This window comes from Ranitomeya imitator, chromosome 2 (assembly GCF_032444005.1).
Source record: "Ranitomeya imitator isolate aRanImi1 chromosome 2, aRanImi1.pri, whole genome shotgun sequence".
Taxonomy (NCBI): domain Eukaryota; kingdom Metazoa; phylum Chordata; class Amphibia; order Anura; family Dendrobatidae; genus Ranitomeya; species Ranitomeya imitator.
Window position 1 is genome coordinate 305113062 of NC_091283.1, and position 17982 is coordinate 305131043.

The 17982-nt window shown below is 46.9% G+C and overlaps 1 protein-coding gene across 2 annotated transcripts in view; it reads left to right on the top strand.

The window, feature by feature from the left end:
* Window positions 1-5116: 5116 nt before the first annotated feature.
* The window catches only part of LOC138666945 (zinc finger protein 585A-like), a 101554-nt gene continuing 88688 nt past the window's right edge, over window positions 5117-17982 (top strand). The window contains exon 1 of one of the 2 annotated variants that reach the window (XM_069755141.1): window positions 5117-5168. In XM_069755141.1, coding sequence (XP_069611242.1) covers window positions 5142-5168 — 27 coding nt within the window. In that variant the 5' untranslated portion in view covers window positions 5117-5141. The other variant, XM_069755140.1, reaches the window with a different exon arrangement.

Here is a 17982-nt window from a genome sequence, read left to right on the forward strand (position 1 = left end):
TGTTTCGCTTCCGTTCCAGGTTGAGGTTGATGCTTCTGAAATTGGAGCGGGGGCTGTTTTGTCGCAAAGAGGTGCTGATTGCTCGGTGATGAAGCCATGCGCCTTCTTTTCCAGGAAGTTTTCGCCTGCTGAGCGTAATTATGATGTTGGCAATCGAGAGTTGCTGGCCATGAAGTGGGCATTCGAGGAGTGGCGTCATTGGCTTGAAGGAGCTAAGCATCGCGTGGTGGTCTTGACTGATCACAAGAACTTGACTTATCTCGAGTCTGCCAAACGGTTGAATCCTAGACAGGCTCGTTGGTCGCTGTTTTTCTCCTGTTTTGACTTTGTGGTTTCGTACCTTCCGGGCTCTAAAAATGTGAAGGTGGATGCCCTGTCTAGGAGTTTTGTGCCCGACTCTCCGGGTTTGCCTGAGCCGGCGGGTATTCTCAAAGAGGGAGTAATTGTGTCTGCCATCTCCCCTGATTTGCGGCGGGTGCTGCAAAAATTTCAGGCTAATAAACCTGATCGTTGCCCAGCAGAGAAACTGTTTGTTCCTGATAAGTGGACAATTTGACCTTGTCCCAGGAGAAGGCTCAACGTTTCGCTAATCGCAGATGCTGTGTGGGTCCCCGACTTCGTGTTGGGGATTTGGTTTGGTTGTCATCTCGTTATATTCCTATGAAGGTTTCCTCTCCTAAGTTTAAGCCTGGTTTCATTGGTCCGTATAGGATTTCTGAGGTTCTTAATCCTGTGTCTTTTCGTTTGACCCTTCCAGATTCTTTTTCCATCCATAACGTATTCCATAGGTCATTGTTGCGGAGATACGTGGCGCCTGTGGTTCCATCTGTTGATCCTCCTGCCCCGGTTTTGGTGGAGGGGGAGTTGGAGTGGAGAAGATTTTGGATTCTCGTGTAACCAGTATCTGGTTAAGTGGAAGGGTTATGGTCAGGAAGATAATTCCTGGGTCTTTGCCTCTGATGTCCATGCTGCCGATCTTGTTCGTGCCTTTCATATGGCTCATCCTGGTCGGCCTGGGGGCTCTGGTGAGGGTTCGGTGACCCCTCCTCAAGGGGGGGGTACTGTTGTGAATTCTGTGATCAAGCTCCCTCCTGTGGTCACGAGTGGTACTGCGGCTTCTGAGTTTCCTTCCTCAGGTGATGAGGTTAAGTCGTTAGGTGCTGCTCTATTTAACTCCATTTAGTGCTTTGTTCCTGGCCTCTAGTCAATGTTCTAGTATTGGTCTTGCTTCCTCCTGGATCGTTCCTGTGGCCTGTCTGCTCAGCATAAGCTAAGTTCTGCTTGTGTTACTTTTGTTGCTATATTTTCTGTCCAGCTTGTTTTTTTGGTTTTGCTTGCTTGCTGGAAGCTCTGAGACGCAGAGGGAGCACCTCCGTACCGTTAGTCGGTGCGGAGGGTCTTTTTGCCCCTCTGCGTGGTTGTTTGTAGGTTTTTGTGTTGACCGCAAAGCTATCTTTCCTATCCTCGGTCTATTCAGTAAGTCGGGCCTCACTTTGCTAAATCTATTTCATCTCTGTGTTTGTATTTTCATCTTAACTCACAGTCATTATATGTGGGGGGCTGCCTTTTCCTTTGGGGAATTTCTCTGAGGCAAGGTAGGCTTATTTTTCTATCTTCAGGACTAGCTAGTTTCTCAGGCTGTGCTGAGTTGCATAGGGAGCGTTAGGCGCAATCCACGGCTACCTCTAGTGTGGTTTGATAGGTTTAGGGATTGCGGTCAGCAGAGTTTCCACGTCTCAGAGCTCGTCCTATGTTTTGTGGTTTTTGTCAGGTCACTTGTGTGCTCTGAACTTCAAGGTCCATTGTGGTTCTGAATTACCTATTCATAACAACAAACACAGAGATGAAATAGATTTAGCAAAGTGAGGCCCGACTTACTGAACAGACCGAGGATAGGAAAGGTTACTGTAACAACTCTGCTGGCATCACAGCATGGCCTCACATCTCTCACACAATCTTACCTACTGCTCCAGGCCATGATGTGCTTTCTCTTTAATGCCAGCTCCATGTTCTGTGTCTCTGCTCTCTACATGCCTCATGGCTATGTGTATAGGGGGCCGGCGCCTGAACTCTCTGGTTCTTATAGGAATCAGGTGCACCTGTCCAATCAGTTCCTGACCAATTACCAAGAGGCCTCCTGTATATAGTGCAGCTCCACCCTGTGGTCTGGGCCTGTGCAATGTGTTAGCTCAGTTAGTGTTTAGCTGCTGAGTTTGCCTGGCCTTGCTCTGAGTTACTCCCTCTGAGCTTTTCTCTGTGCTTTTGCCTTGTTCTTGTAGTCTGCTCTCCAGGAGGCAGAATATCCTGGTCCCTGTGTCTTTGTCCCTGTGTCTTGTTCTATTGCCTTGTCTGTACTTTGTCTTTTCTCGGTCTCCTTGTCTGTGGCTTCCTTCCCTGCTTTCTTTCCTTGTGTTTTCTGTCTGCTTACACTCCGCACTCTTGCGGCTCTGCACTCAGACTTTGCTTTGCACTCTCTGGCTTTGCTCTGTGGCTCCGCTCTTTGCGGTACTATCTGGCTCCGCCTCCTGTGTTTCTGCACTTGGCTCCGTCTCTGCTCTTGGCTCCGCCTCCAGCGTCTCCGCTCTTGGCTCCGCCTCCAGCTTCTCCGCTCTTGGCTCCGCCTCCAGCGTCTCCGCTCTTGGCTCCGCCTCCAGCGTCTCCGCCCTTGGCTCTGACTTCTCCTTCTCTTTTCTTAGTTCCACCTTCTACTTGTTACTTGGTCCTCCTGTGTGAACAGGTCCCTACCTGTTTCTTCATACCTCATTCCTTTCTGCTTGTTTCCTTTCCTGCACCTCCTGTGTGAACAGGACCCTACCTGTTCCTTCATTCTCCTTTCCTTCTGGCTTGTTTCCGTACCTGCATCTTCTGTGTGTACAGGTCCCTATCTGTTCCTTCATCACTCTCACAATAGGACTGCACTCGGGTGTCATCTGAGTGCAGCCTGATTCATACACCACATCAACCAGTCCTGTGTATCCTGTGTTCCTGCCAGTCCTGCCGTTCCTGCCCTGCCTTCCAGTCCTGTGTTCTCTGCAGTGCCTTCCAATCCTGTGTTCCTGCCAGTCCTGCCGTTCCTGCCCTGCCTTCCAGTCCTGTGTTCCTGCTGTCCTAGCCAGTCCTGTTTCCTGCCGTGTCTCTGCCAGCCCTGAGTTCTCTGCCGTGTCTCTGCCAGCCCTGTCTCAGCCGTGCCAGCCTACTCGTCTGTGTTCCAGCCATGCTCTTCTGCCAGTCCTGCCTAATGCCCACACCAATCCTGGTGTTCCTGTCTCCCAAGTGGGATCAGCAGTCACAGCCAGACACCACCCTGGAGTAGCACCTGGCAGCTGCCTGCTGCACAAGCCTGTCCTCACCATCAGAGGCTCCAGTGAAAACCCAGGCAGCTGTCATAGTCACGCCCCTTCCAGGGTAGTCTGGTTTGTGGCACAGTGGGGCCACAAACCCCCCGAGCTCACGCCCACCAGTCAGGGCGTGAGCGTGACAGTTACTTTGCGGTCAGCACAAAAACCTACAAAAAGACCACGAAGAGGGCGCAAAAAGACCCTCCGCACCGACTCACGGTGCGGAGGCGCTCCCTCTGCGTCCCAGAGCTTCCAGCAAGCAAGGCAACAATAAAAAATAGCAAGCTGGACAGAAAAATAGCAAAATAACCAAAGAAATACAAGCTGAACTTAGCTTCTGCTGGGAAGACAGGTCACAAGAACGATCCAGGAGAGAACTAGACCAATACTGGAACATTGACAGGTGGCATGGAGCAAAGATCTAAGTGGAGTTAAATAGAGCAGCCTGCTAACGAATTAACCTCGTCACCTGTGGACGGAAACTCAGAAACACCCACCAGAGGAAGTCCATGGACAGAACCAGCCGAAGTACCATTCATGACCACAGGAGGGAGCCCGACAACAGAATTCACAACAGTGAGCCCAGGACGTAAGATCTCCAACAACATATCAAAAGTCCTTATGGTCATGCGACTATACAGGTAAAACTTGGCAGGATGTGACCTCAAAGCTGAATATAGCCTCTGAAAATGTCCTTTACTCTGGCGTTGGGTCAATAGAGGATGCACCCACAATCTTCGTCTCCTTCGTGGATCAACATTAACCGGATATGGGTGTCCAAAGCGACGTGACAACACCCAGTGAAGTAACACCCGCTAAGTTGTGCTTAAGTACACATGGTCAGACATGTTTGTAAGGTGAAAGCAACACAGCCAAAAGAAGCTCCAGAACAAATAGGGCAGATGGGAGGGTTCCACCTGTTGTTGAGGGCTTAGTGTTGTTAATGATGACTTAAATGATTTGCAGGCCAGAAAACCGTTAAATGTCCATTTTGTGATGCTGCGTGAAAAATATGCCATACGGATCACATGCGGATTACACACGCAACAGCACATGCGCAAAATACGCGACCACACCTAGGCTACGCATTAACTACGGAACTAGATTTCTTGGACATTTTGGCGTATTACACGCGTATTACGGGCGTAGAATACGTTCCGTATTGTCTTACGCCGAGTGTGACTCCAGCCTTAGAATTTGGGTTAGGGTTAGAGTTTGTGTTAGAGTTTGTGTTAGAGTTTGTGTTAGGGTTAGGGTTAGAGTTTGGGTTAGGGTTAGAGTTTGTGTTTTAGGGTTAGGGTTAGGATCCCTAGGGTTACTAGTGATCCTAACCCTAACCCTAGGTATTTCTGTTTATAGTGGGTTTTCTAGTTGATTTTGATGATTGGCAGCTGTCACACACTTTTCATCATGCGTTTCAAAAACGCAAATGCAGGAAAAAATGCTTGTAAACGCGTCAAAACGCCGCGTTTGCATTAAAAAATGCAAAAACGCATGCGCCTAAAAACGCAGCGTTTAAACGCGTTTTTGCACCAAATGCGTTTGCGTTAAAAACGCTGCAGATCAAAACGCAAGTGTGAAACCAGCCTATGAAAAATCTGGGGGGATCCAATCACTTAATGGGGGGAATTGTTCTACTTTTAGCAACGTTACCTGTTCTTAAAGGAGCAACACCAGCAGAGAAGCTGAATACATGTCAGCACAGGAGAGTCCTGCATACACTGAGGCCCCTGATCATGTGACGCCTGACTCCTCCCCTCCTGTGACCTCATCACAGGTCCTGTGCACACAGAGCAGCCATATATGTGGTGTGGGACTCTGCAGGTGGAGGTAGGTGGTGGAGATTCCTCATTACTAGGCGTGGGGGACATTAACCCCTTTACAACTGAGGCTCTTTTGGGGTCTCTGTGTGGTGTGAACAGTGATGTAACACAGAGGCATAGCTAGGGTTTTGGTTCAGGAAGGGCGAAGCTTCTGAGTGGGCCCCTAACCAGGTAACCTTGATTGCAACTCGGTGACGCGCCCTAATAGTGGAGGAGAACCTCAGCAGATGACCGCGCTGTTACTGAAGATAATCTCTATATTACCGCCATAAGGTCAGTGGTAGTTACCATACAACATCACAGCACAGTTATAGATGTGACTTACCGCTGACGTTCTTTCTGATGAAGTAGTCACTTTTCCCGTCTTTTCCATCTGGCCCAGACTGACATGACAACTTCTTCCAGCCAGGACTCGCCTGTAGAGAATACAACAAAGACACATTTCAATTCTCATATTCCAGCCCCATCACCATCTATTCCCAACCTGCACAACCTTCTCAACCTTCTGATATCCCAATACTGAGCCACTGCTGCCGTATGTGTCCTTATTACTGCCCCTGATACCCCAATACTGAGCCTCTGCTGCCATATGTGTCCCTATTACTGCACCTGTTACCCCAATACTGAGCTGCTGCTGCCATATGTGTCCCTATTACTGCACCTGATACCCCAATACTGAGCTGCTGCTGCTGTATGTGTCCCTATTACTGCACCTGATACCCCAATACTGAGCTGCTGCTGCCGTATGTGTCCCTATTACTGCCCCTGATACCCCAATACTGAGCTGCTGCTGCCATATGTATCCCTATCACTGCCCCTGATACCCCAATACTGAGCCGCTGCTGCCGTATGTGTCCCTATTACTGCCCCTGATACCCCAATACTGAGCCACTGCTGTCGTATATATCCCTATTACTGCCCCTGATACCCCAATACTGAGCCGCTGCTGCCATATGTGTCGCTATTACTGCCCCTGATACCCCAATACTGAGCCACTGCTGCCGTATGTGTCGCTATTACTGCCCCTGATACCCCAATATTGAGCCACTGCTGCCGTATGTGTCACTATTACTGCCCCTGATACCCCAATACTGAGCCGCTGCTGCCGTATGTGACCCTATTACTGCCCCTGATACCCCAATACTGAGCCGCTGCTGCCATATGTGTCATTATTACTACACCTGATACCCCAATACTGAGCCACTGCTGCCGTATGTATCACTATTACTGCCCCTGATACCCCAATACTGAGCCGCTGCTGCCATATGTGTCCCTATTACTGCACCTGCTGTGTGGTTCTCTGCGCCCTCTAAATTATAAAGCACCCCTCTATAATATGGTAATGCTGGGTGCAAGTGCCCTAGAAAACTGCCCACATTTTGCCCCCTAGAAAGTAATAATGCCCTGTGTGCCCCTTTGACAGTCACAGTAACCTGAGTTCACCTATAGCAGTAAGTGCCCACTTTTCTTTTTAAAATGTCCTGAGTCTCCCCCTGTACAGCTCCCTTCGACACAGGATGAAGCTATCTTATGCAGTCTAATGCCCCCTCACTGCATATATACTGACCCCTTAGTATCCCCCCAAACTGTTTGATAGCTCCAACAGTGTAATCTCCACACTGTATGATGGCAACCTAGATAGCCTCCATATAGTATAATGCACCAGACAATCCTCAGTATAGCCCTCAATATAGTATAATGCACTCCCCATAGGCAGACTATATAGTATAATGCACTTCCCATAGGCCTCCATGTAGCATATTGCACTCCCCATAGGCCGGCGATATATTGTATAATGCACTCCCCCATAGGCAGATTCTATAGTATAATGCAGCCTCTATAGTATACTGCAGCCCTTAATAAAATGCACCCCCATATGTAGCCTCTATAGTATAATGCAGCCCTTAATAGGCACCTCTCACCAGTTTTGGCCTATATAAGTTACAGCCATTACCTTTCAGGGCTGATATACAGCACTCTGAAATGCTGTATATCTGCCCCCAACCCAACCTGTAAGAGAAGAAACAGACCTTTTATTATACACATCTATGGGGTAGTCCGGGCTTTGGTCCGGCACCTCCCCTCTTCTTGTGATGCCACCCTCCCGCTTGCTTCGCATGGCTGACGCATCTCTGCGTCATCCACACAGACTCCTTGACACCGCAAACAAGTGTCGGGAAAGGTCAAAGAGCCCTGGCACCTGCACAGTGCAGTAATTTGCTCTGCCCTCAACAGGGCAGAGAAGTGCGCCTGTGCAGGAGAGTGATGCCGAGGAGACTGTGTGGACAACACAGTGATGCATCATCCACATGAAGTAAGCAGGAGGACGGCTATCATAAGAAGAAGGGAGGTTCTGGACCAAGAAGAGCGACACCCCTCTGACCAGACTGCCCCGCAGGTGTGTATAATAAATCATTTTTCTTCTCTTACAGGTCGGGTTAGGGGCAGATATACAGCATCACCTTTCTTTCTGGTTCCTCTACTGCTCTGAATGCCCGCACATCTCCAGACAGCTGGTGCCAGGTCATGACGTAATCGTGACCCCGTGTCAGTGTCGGTGTTGTCAGACACTGAGAGGGGGATGATGGGAGAGGGAGCGTAACGTGGTCAGCTGTATTGGCATCTAGCTTCCTCTTGTCATGCCCGTCATGTAATAAATAATCTTCCAACAGGTGAGTGTTATGAACAGGTAATTCAGAACCACAATGGACATTGAAGTTCAGAGCACACAAAGTGACCTGACAATTACCAAAAACAAAGGACGAGCTCTGAGACGTGGGAACTCTGCTGACCGCAATCCCTAATCCTAACACACCACACTAGAGGTAGCCGTGGATTGCGCCTAACGCTCCCTATGCAACTCGGCACAGCCTGAGAAACTAACTAGCCCTGAAGATAGAAAAATAAGCCTACCTTGCCTCAGAGAAATTCCCCAAAGGAAAAGGCAGCCCCCCACATATAATGACTGTGAGTAAGATGAAAATACAAACACAGAGATGAAATAGATTTAGCAAAGTGAGGCCCGACTTACTGAATAGACCGAGGATAGGAAAGATAGCTTTGCGGTCAACACAAAAACCTACAAACAACCACGCAGAGGGGCAAAAAGACCCTCCGCACCGACTAACGGTACGGAGGTGCTCCCTCTGCGTCTCAGAGCTTCCAGCAAGCAAGAAAAACCAATAAAGCAAGCTGGACAGAAAAAATAGCAAGCAAAAATAACACAAGCAAAACTTAGCTTATGCAGGATAGACAGGCCACAGGAACGATCCAGGAGGAAGCAAGACCAATACTAGAACATTGACTGGAGGCCAGGATCAAAGCACCAGGTGGAGTTAAATAGAGCAGCACCTAACGACTTAACCTCATCACCTGAGGAAGGAAACTCAGAAGCCGCAGTACCACTCTCATCCACCAAAGGAAGCTCATAGACAGAACCAGCCGAAGTACCACTCTCGACCACAGGAGGGAGCTTGGCCACAGAATTCACAACAGTACCCCCCCCTTGAGGAGGGGTCACCGAACCCTCACCAGAGCCCCCAGGCCGACCAGGATGAGCCACATGAAAGGCACAAACCAGATCGGCAGCATGGACATCAGAGGCAAAGACCCAGGAATTATCTTCCTGACCATAACCTTTCCACTTAACCAGATACTGGAGTTTCCGTCTCGAAACACGAGAATCCAAAATCTTCTCCACTATATACTCCAATTCCCCTTCAACCAAAACCGGAGCAGGAGGATCAATAGATGGAACCACAGGTGCCACGTATCTCCGCAACAATGACCTATGGAACACGTTATGGATGGAAAAAGAAGCTGGAAGAGTCAAACGAAAAGACACAGGATTAAGAACCTCAGAAATCCTATATGGACCAATGAAACGAGGCTTAAATTTAGGAGAGGAAACCTTCATAGGAATATAACGAGATGACAACCAAACCAAATCCCCAACACGAAGTCGGGGACCCACACAGCGCCTGCGGTTAGAGAAACGTTGAGCCTTCTCCTGGGACAAAGTCAGATTGTCCACTACATGAGTCCAAATCTGCTGCAACCTATCCACCACAGTATCCACACCAGGACAGTCCGAAGACTCAACCTGCCCTGAAGAGAAACGAGGGTGGAACCCAGAATTGCAGAGAAACGGCGAAACCAAAGTAGCCGAGCTGGCCCGATTTATTAAGGGCGAACTCAGCCAAAGGCAAAAAGGACACCCAATCATCCTGATCAGCAGAAACAAAACATCTCAGATATGTTTCCAAGGTCTGATTGGTTCGTTCAGTCTGGCCATTTGTCTGAGGATGGAAAGCCGAGGAAAAAGACAAATCAATGCCCATCCTAGCACAAAAGGCTCGCCAAAACCTCGAAACAAACTGGGAACCTCTGTCAGAAACGATGTTATGCATAAAGGACTGAAACACTGATGGAGCATTAGAAAGTCCGAATGGCATAACCAGGTACTCAAAATGGCCTTCGGGCGTATTAAATGCTGTTTTCCATTCATCGCCCTGTTTAATACGCACAAGATTATACGCACCACGAAGATCTATCTTGGTGAACCAACTAGCCCCCTTAATCCGAGCAAACAAATCAGATAGCAGCGGCAAGGGGTACTGAAATTTGACCGTTATTTTATTTAGAAGGCGGTAATCAATACAAGGTCTCAGCGAACCATCCTTCTTGGCCACAAAAAAGAACCCTGCTTCCAATGGCGACGATGACGGGCGAATATGACCCTTCTCCAAAGACTCCTTCACGTAACTCCGCATAGCGGCGTGCTCAGGTACAGATAAATTAAACAGTCGACCCTTAGGAAACTTACTACCAGGAATCAAATCGATAGCACAATCACAATCCCTATGCGGAGGTAGGGCATTGGACTTGGGCTCATCGAATACATCCCGGTAATCAGACAAGAACTCTGGGACCTCAGAAGGGGTGGATGATGACATAGACAGAGATGGAACATCACCATGTACCCCCTGACAACCCCAGCTAGACACAGACATTGATTTCCAATCTAATACTGGGTTATGGACTTGTAGCCATGGCAACCCCAACACGACCACATCATGCAGATTATGCAACACCAGAAAGCGAATATCCTCCTGGTGCGCAGGAGCCATGCACATGGTCAGCTGGGTCCAATACTGAGGCTTATTCTTGGCCAAAGGCGTAGCATCAATTCCTCTCAATGGAATAGGACACTGCAAGGGCTCCAAGACAAACCCACAGCGCCTAGCAAACTCCAAGTCCATCAAATTCAGGGCAGCGCCTGAATCCACAAATGCCATGACAGAATAGGAAGACAAAGAGCAGATCAAAGTAACGGACAAAAGAAATTTCGACTGTACCGTACCAATGGTGGCAGACCTAGCGAACCGCTTACTGCGCTTAGGACAAACGGAGATAGCATGAGTGGAATCACCACAGTAGAAACACAGCCCATTCTGACGTCTGTGTTCTTGCCTTTCAGCTCTGGTCAAAGTCCTATCGCACTGCATAGGCTCAGGTTCATGCTCAGATAATACCGCCAAATGGTGCACAGATTTACGCTCGCGCAAGCGTCGACCGATTTGAATGGCCAAAGACATAGACTCATTCAGACCAGCAGGCATAGGAAATCCCACCATGACATCCTTAAGGGCTTCAGAGAGACCCTTTCTGAAAATAGCTGCCAGCGCACATTCATTCCATTGAGTGAGCACGGACCACTTTCTAAACTTCTGACAATAAATCTCTATCTCATCCTGACCCTGACACAGAGCCAGCAAATTTTTCTCTGCCTGATCCACTGAATTAGGTTCGTCGTACAGCAATCCGAGCGCCAGAAAAAACGCATCAATATTACATAATGCAGGATCTCCTGGCGCAAGGGAAAATGCCCAGTCTTGAGGGTCGCCACGTAATAAAGAAATAATGATCTTAACTTGTTGTACTGGGTCACCAGAGGAGCGGGGTTTCAAAGCCAGAAATAGTTTAAAATTATTTTTAAAATTCAAAAACTTTGCTCTATCTCCAGAAAACAACTCAGGAATTGGAATCTTAGGTTCTAACATAGGATTCTGAACCACTAAATCTTGAATATTCTGTACATTTATAGCAAGATTATCCATCAAAGAGAACAGACCTTGAATGTACATGTCCACACCTGTGTTCTGAACCACCCTGATGTAAAGGGGAAAAGAAAGACAGAACACAGTGCAAAGAAAAAAAAATGGTCTCAGAACTTCTCTTTTTCCTCTATTGAGAAGCATTAGTAGTTTGGGCCTCCAGTACTGTTATGAACAGGTAATTCAGAACCACAATGGACATTGAAGTTCAGAGCACACAAAGTGACCTGACAATTACCAAAAACAAAGGACGAGCTCTGAGACATGGGAACTCTGCTGACCGCAATCCCTAATCCTAACACACCACACTAGAGGTAGCCGTGGATTGCGCCTAGTGCTCCCTATGCAACTCGGCACAGCCTGAGAAACTAACTAGCCCTGAAGATAGAAAAATAAGCCTACCTTGCCTCAGAGAAATTCCCCAAAGGAAAAGGCAGCCCCCCACATATAATGACTGTGAGTAAGATGAAAATACAAACACAGAGATGAAATAGATTTAGCAAAGTGAGGCCCGACTTACTGAATAGACCGAGGATAGGAAAGATAGCTTTGCGGTCAACACAAAAACCTACAAACAACCACGCAGAGGGGCAAAAAGACCCTTCGCACCGACTAACGGTACGGAGGTGCTCCCTCTGCGTCTCAGAGCTTCCAGCAAGCAAGAAAAACCAATAAAGCAAGCTGGACAGAAAAAATAGCAAGCAAAAATAACACAAGCAAAACTTAGCTTATGCAGGATAGACAGGCCACAGGAACGATCCAGGAGGAAGCAAGACCAATACTAGAACATTGACTGGAGGCCAGGATCAAAGCACCAGGTGGAGTTAAATAGAGCAGCACCTAACGACTTAACCTCATCACCTGAGGAAGGAAACTCAGAAGCCGCAGTACCACTCTCATCTACCAAAGGAAGCTCATAGACAGAACCAGCCGAAGTACCACTCTCGACCACAGGAGGGAGCTTGGCCACAGAATTCACAACAAGTGAGATAGATCTTCCATTTGGTGAATCATCACTGTTCCTTCTACGCTCGTTAGATACACTTCTCTTTTTTTGCTTGGATACTCCATAAGTGACCCCATTTTGGAAACTACATCCCTCAAAGAATTAATCTAGAGGTATAGTTTTATAGTAACGATTATAACGTTTTTAGTTTTACTAGTGTATGAATTTATAATTTGGTATTATGTGTAAGATGCGTAGAGTACATCAGATTATAAAAGTGTGTTGTGTCAACAGTGTAAAAACTAATTTTATTAATTTATGGATGTGTGGTATGCTTTGAAGCAATCCTTAATTCAAAGACCAGGTTTCACAATGGTAAATTGTGTCCTTTTGGATTCCCCTCTTGGAGCATACTCTGCACCATTTTTGTGATCTTCCTTTCTTCACAGTTTGGGGAATCGGTCCTGGAAAATGTTGACCTGGGACAATACGGGCACTATCAGTTTCAGAAGTACCGGAACCCTCGCCTCACTGAGTGCTAAATATTAAGACCTTGATGACTACCTCCTGAAACTGAAGGAAGGTCCCTGTATTGCCTGCAGATGATCAGAACAGCACAAAAACATTGTATGGTGCTATCTATGCAATGTGCACAACCAATTTTTTGTACCATACTTTGGCTTTTCGCATGGCACTGTATGGTTGGAGGACCTGATCTGAGAGATCTACATGCCATGTACCGATTGTAATCCAAGTTACAATCTGGCTTTGGGACTTGTGTTGTGGTACCACGAACAGTGACAAGGGAGCTGTTGTCACGCTGTATGGTGGTGAAGATTAGGACATCCCTTTTGTCTTTATACTTGACCACCAGCATGTTGTTTTTGCATTGGGCTCGGCTTTCTCCATTTTTCAGCATTTGCCCAATTTGTGGCTTAGGCAGGCCTCTCTAATTTTTTCACATGGTGCCGCAGGCAACTGTACTTCTGACAGAGAGGGCCTTGAACAGGGGGATGCTGGTGTGAAAGTTATCAATGTAGAGGTGATAACCCTTATCCAGCAGTGGGTGCAGCAATTCCCACACAATTTTCACACTCACCCCCAGGCCAGGATGGCAGTCAGGGAGGTTAATCTGGGTGTCCTTTCCCTTGTAGGCCATTAATCTGTGTGTGTACCCTGATGTACTCTCGGACAGTTTGTACAGTTTAATTCCATACCTGGCCCTCTTACTGGGCAGGTATTGTTGAAATTTTAGCCTCCCTTTGAAATGAACCAGAGATTCATTTATAGTGATGTTCCTTTGGAGGTTGTACGCCTCAGCAAATTTTCTACTGAAGTGTTTAACCACTGGTCGAATTTTATGTAGACGATCAAACTTCGGATCGTCTCAGGGGGAACTCTGCGCATTATCACCATAATGCAATCATTTTTGGATCTCTTCAAATCGTGTACTTGTCATGGCCATACAGAATACTGGTGTACTGTAGAGAATATCAGTACTCCAGTAATGCTGAAGCCCTGGTTTTCGGATTATGCTCATATGCAGCACAATTCCCCAAAATGTCATGATCTCTGCTGCATCTACAGGGGTCCATCTGTTGTATGTTGACGTGGGATTTTGGGTGAAAAATAGAGGGACATACAAGTTTATCTGGGCCACCATAAATTTATTATCTCCTCCCTGAAAAAGAATTTGAAGAAGTCAATTTCAGTGAGGCCAGTGGTGTCAAACTGGATTCTTGAGCTGCTGATGAAATCCGGAATGACGGGCTGATAATTTTTAGGGGGTGCAGTCTATGTGGGATTGATTGTTGGAGGGGTTGCTTGTGTCTTAGAGCACCTTACTAGTGGTCCTTCCTAACTAGATGAGGAGGACTAAAGGAATGTGGGATCTTCCTCACTGGCTGAATCCATGTCGGAGGCAAGAAAAGCATATGCCTCCTCTGGTAAATAGCATCTTGACGAATGGGACATTTTTATTTTATCTTACACACACATTCCTGGGGTTTTGAAAGTGGTGCTTTACACGTGTAATGTATGGAGCTTGTGTATAAGATACTATTTATTATAAAAAATAGAGAGAAACAATTTAGAAGAAGCACTTATCAGAAAAAATTGAAAAGAAAAAAATACCGTATATACTCGAGTATAAGCCGAGATTTTCAGCCCAAATTTTTGGGCTGAAAGTGCCCCTCTCGGCTTATACTCGAGTCAAGGTGGGCGGCAGGGTCGGTGGGTGAGAGGGCGCTGAGGCATACTTACCTAGTCCCAGCGATCCTGGCGCTGTCCCTGCCGTCCCACGGTCTTCGGTGCTGCAGTTCTTCCCCTCTTCAGCGGTCACGTGGGACCGCTCATTAGAAAAATGAATATGCAGCTCCACCTCCCATAGGGGTGGAGCCGCGTATTCATTTCTCTAATCAGCGATGCCGGTGACCGCTGATAGAGAAAGAGGATGCGGCACTGAAGACCAGCTGTGACAGGCAGAGTGAGCGTCAGGATCGCTGGGACTAGGTAAGTATTTTATATTCACCTGTCCGCGTTCCAGCCGCCGGGCGTCGCTCCATCTTCCCGGCGCCTCCATCTTCCCGGCGCCTCCATCTTCCCGGCGTCTGCGCTCTGACTGTTCAGGTCAGAGGGCGCGATGACGCATATAGTGTGCGCGGCGCCCTCTGCCTGATCAGTCAGAGCGGAGAGAGATGCCGGGAAGATGGAGGCGCCGGGACCGGACGCCGGGAGCTGCAAGCAAGAAAGGTGAGTATGTGTTTTTTTTTTTTTTTATTGCAGCAGCAGCGGCGGCACAGATTTATGTGGAGCATCTATGGGACAAAATGAACGGTGCAGAGCATATATGGGGCACAGATATGGGGCAATAATGAACGGTGCAGAGCATATATGGGGCACAGATATGGGACAATAATGAACGGTGCAGAGCATATATGGGGCACAGATATGGGGCAATAATGAACGGTGCCGAGCACTATATGGGGCAGATATGGGACAATAATGAACGGTGCAGAGCATATATGGGGCACAGATATGGGGCAATAATGAACGGTGCAGAGCACTGTATGGGGCACAGCTATGGGGCAGTATGAACGGTGTAGAGCATATATATGGCACAGATATGGGACAATAATGAACGGTGCCGAGCACTATATGGGGCAGATATGGAACAATAATGAACGGTGCAGAGCATATATGGGGCACAGATATGGGACAATAATGAACGGTGCCAAGCACAGTATGGGGCACAGCTATGGGGCAGTATGAACGGTGTAGAGCATTGTATATGGGGCACAGATATGGGGCAATAATGAACGGTGCAGAGCACTATATGGGGCACAGCTATGGGACAAAATGAACGGTGCAGAGCATATATGGGGCACAGATATGGGGCAATGATGAACGGTGCCGAGCACTATATGGGGCACAGCTATGGGACAATAATGAACGGTGCAGAGCATATATGGGGCACAGATATGGGGCAATAATGAACGGTGCAGAGCATATATGGGGCACAGATATGGGGCAATAATGAACGGTGCCGAGCACTATATGGGGCACAGCTATGGGACAATAATGAACGGTGCAGAGCATATATGGGGCACAGATATGGGGCAATAATGAACGGTGCAGAGCATATATGGGGCACAGATATGGGACAATAATGAACGGTGCAGAGCACTGTATGGGGCAGAGCTATGGGACAAAATGAACGGTGCAGAGCATTGTATATGGGGCACAGCTATGGGACAAAATGAACGGTGCAGAGCACTGTATGGGGCACAGCTATGGGGAAATATGAACGGTGCAGAGCACTATATGGCACAGCTATGGGGAAATAATGATCTATTTTTATTTTTGAAATTCACCGGTAAATGCTGCATTTCCACCCTAGGCTTATACTCGAGTCAATAAGTTTTCCCAGTTTTTTGTCGCAAAATTAGGGGGGTCGGCTTATACTCGAGTATATACGGTAGATGTAAAAAAAAAAATTGTATAAAAAAATTAAAGACGTTCACTACACTAAAGCCTTTCCTATAAATTTACCCGGCACTAATATTCTTTTTTTTTTTTTTTTGCAAAAGAACAACCGACATCACCATCAATACACCATACGCTTCCCCCGATGCACTACCTAAAAATTTACTCAAAGCAAATAATTATTTTTTTGTGCTAATGAAAAACGAACATCACCAAAATAACAACATACGCTCCCCTAATGCACTCGCTAAAAATTTACTTGAAGCAAATGATTACCGTATTTGTTTGGAAAAGAAAAATGAACATCACCAACAATGTGACGTACGCTCCCCTAATGCATTAGAAATTACCCGGCAATCTTTTTTTTTTGTGCAAACAAAAGACGCTACCTCGCTACCTATGCAGCTACTCTGTCCAATTTTTTTCTTTAAAACAAAATCGGTCATCACCAAACACTGTGACATCCGCTACACTAACACTATTCTGTGCAATTTTTTTTCTCCAAAATTACACTGTACTAACTACTATTATTTTTTTTTCTAAAAAAAATAATTGAAAGTCAATTACATGCGACATCTTCTAACTAAAAATGTCCCTTTATTGACACATTACCGATGCGGGGGGTTACAGACCCCTGGGAAAGCGTGCAGGGATGGTCTGCTATCCCATCTTAACCCGATCACTGCACGATGCAGCGCCGAATATATACTACGCTTTTGGGAGCTCAGCAGTATATATACAGCAAATGTTGAGAAGGGGTTAACTTTTTAAACCTATTAAATAACTAAAAAAACTGACGTGGGGTCCCCGCAACTTGTGATAACCAGCCAAGGTAAAGCAGACAGCTGGGGCTGATATTAAGGTCGATGGATTTTGGTCCCTACCCAGCCTAAAAATACTAGCCCGTAGCAGACCCAAAATTGGCACATCACATTAGATGCACCAATTCTGGCATTTTGCCTGGCTCTTTCCAGGTGCATGGGCAATCGGGGTAATATTTTTGAGGGTTGATGTCAGTTGTGTAGTGTAGTTATCAAAAATTGGAAGGGCCCCCACGTCATTTTTTATTTAGTACCCAGGAGTGACCTTGGAGTCTGATATGTGTCCAGGTGTCTTCACCATGCTGTTCACATTCCATTTGAGCACTGATTCCATCCATTTCAGTGATTTTCCTGCCCCCCAAGCCCTCCTGTTAGGGTTTTCCGTTAAAATGCTTTTTCATTGACTTCGATTATAGTCGATACTCGAGTCTGAGCGTCCAACCTGCTTGATTTAAATAACGCGCACTCAAGCATTTTAGTGCTCGCTCATCACTAGTGGATACAATTGATAACACCAGGGAATTTGCAGGAATATGTGGCGAATACTCTCTGGCTATTCTGCTTTCTGGACTGGTTCCTCCAAAACGTCCTATTAAACAATCCAGGAGAAGATCTTGTCAGAACCGTGACGTGAGATTCATCTGCTGTCGGCACAAGCAGTGTTTTATAGGGACATCATGGAAAGGGAGATAAAGTGTGAAAATGCACTTTTGGTGATTATTCTGGGTCGGATGCCTTTTTTAAGCATGCGTCATATCCCTTGGGTGTTCCTTATATAGTGATTGTCAAATGACAAGAAGATACCAAATGTCAGAACCAATACACATACGGTGGGTACGAAAAGTATTCAGACCCCTTTCAATTTTTCACTCTTTGGTTCATTCCAGCCATTTGGTAAATTCAAAAAAGTTCATTTTTTTCTCATTAATGTACACTCTGCACCCCATCTTGACT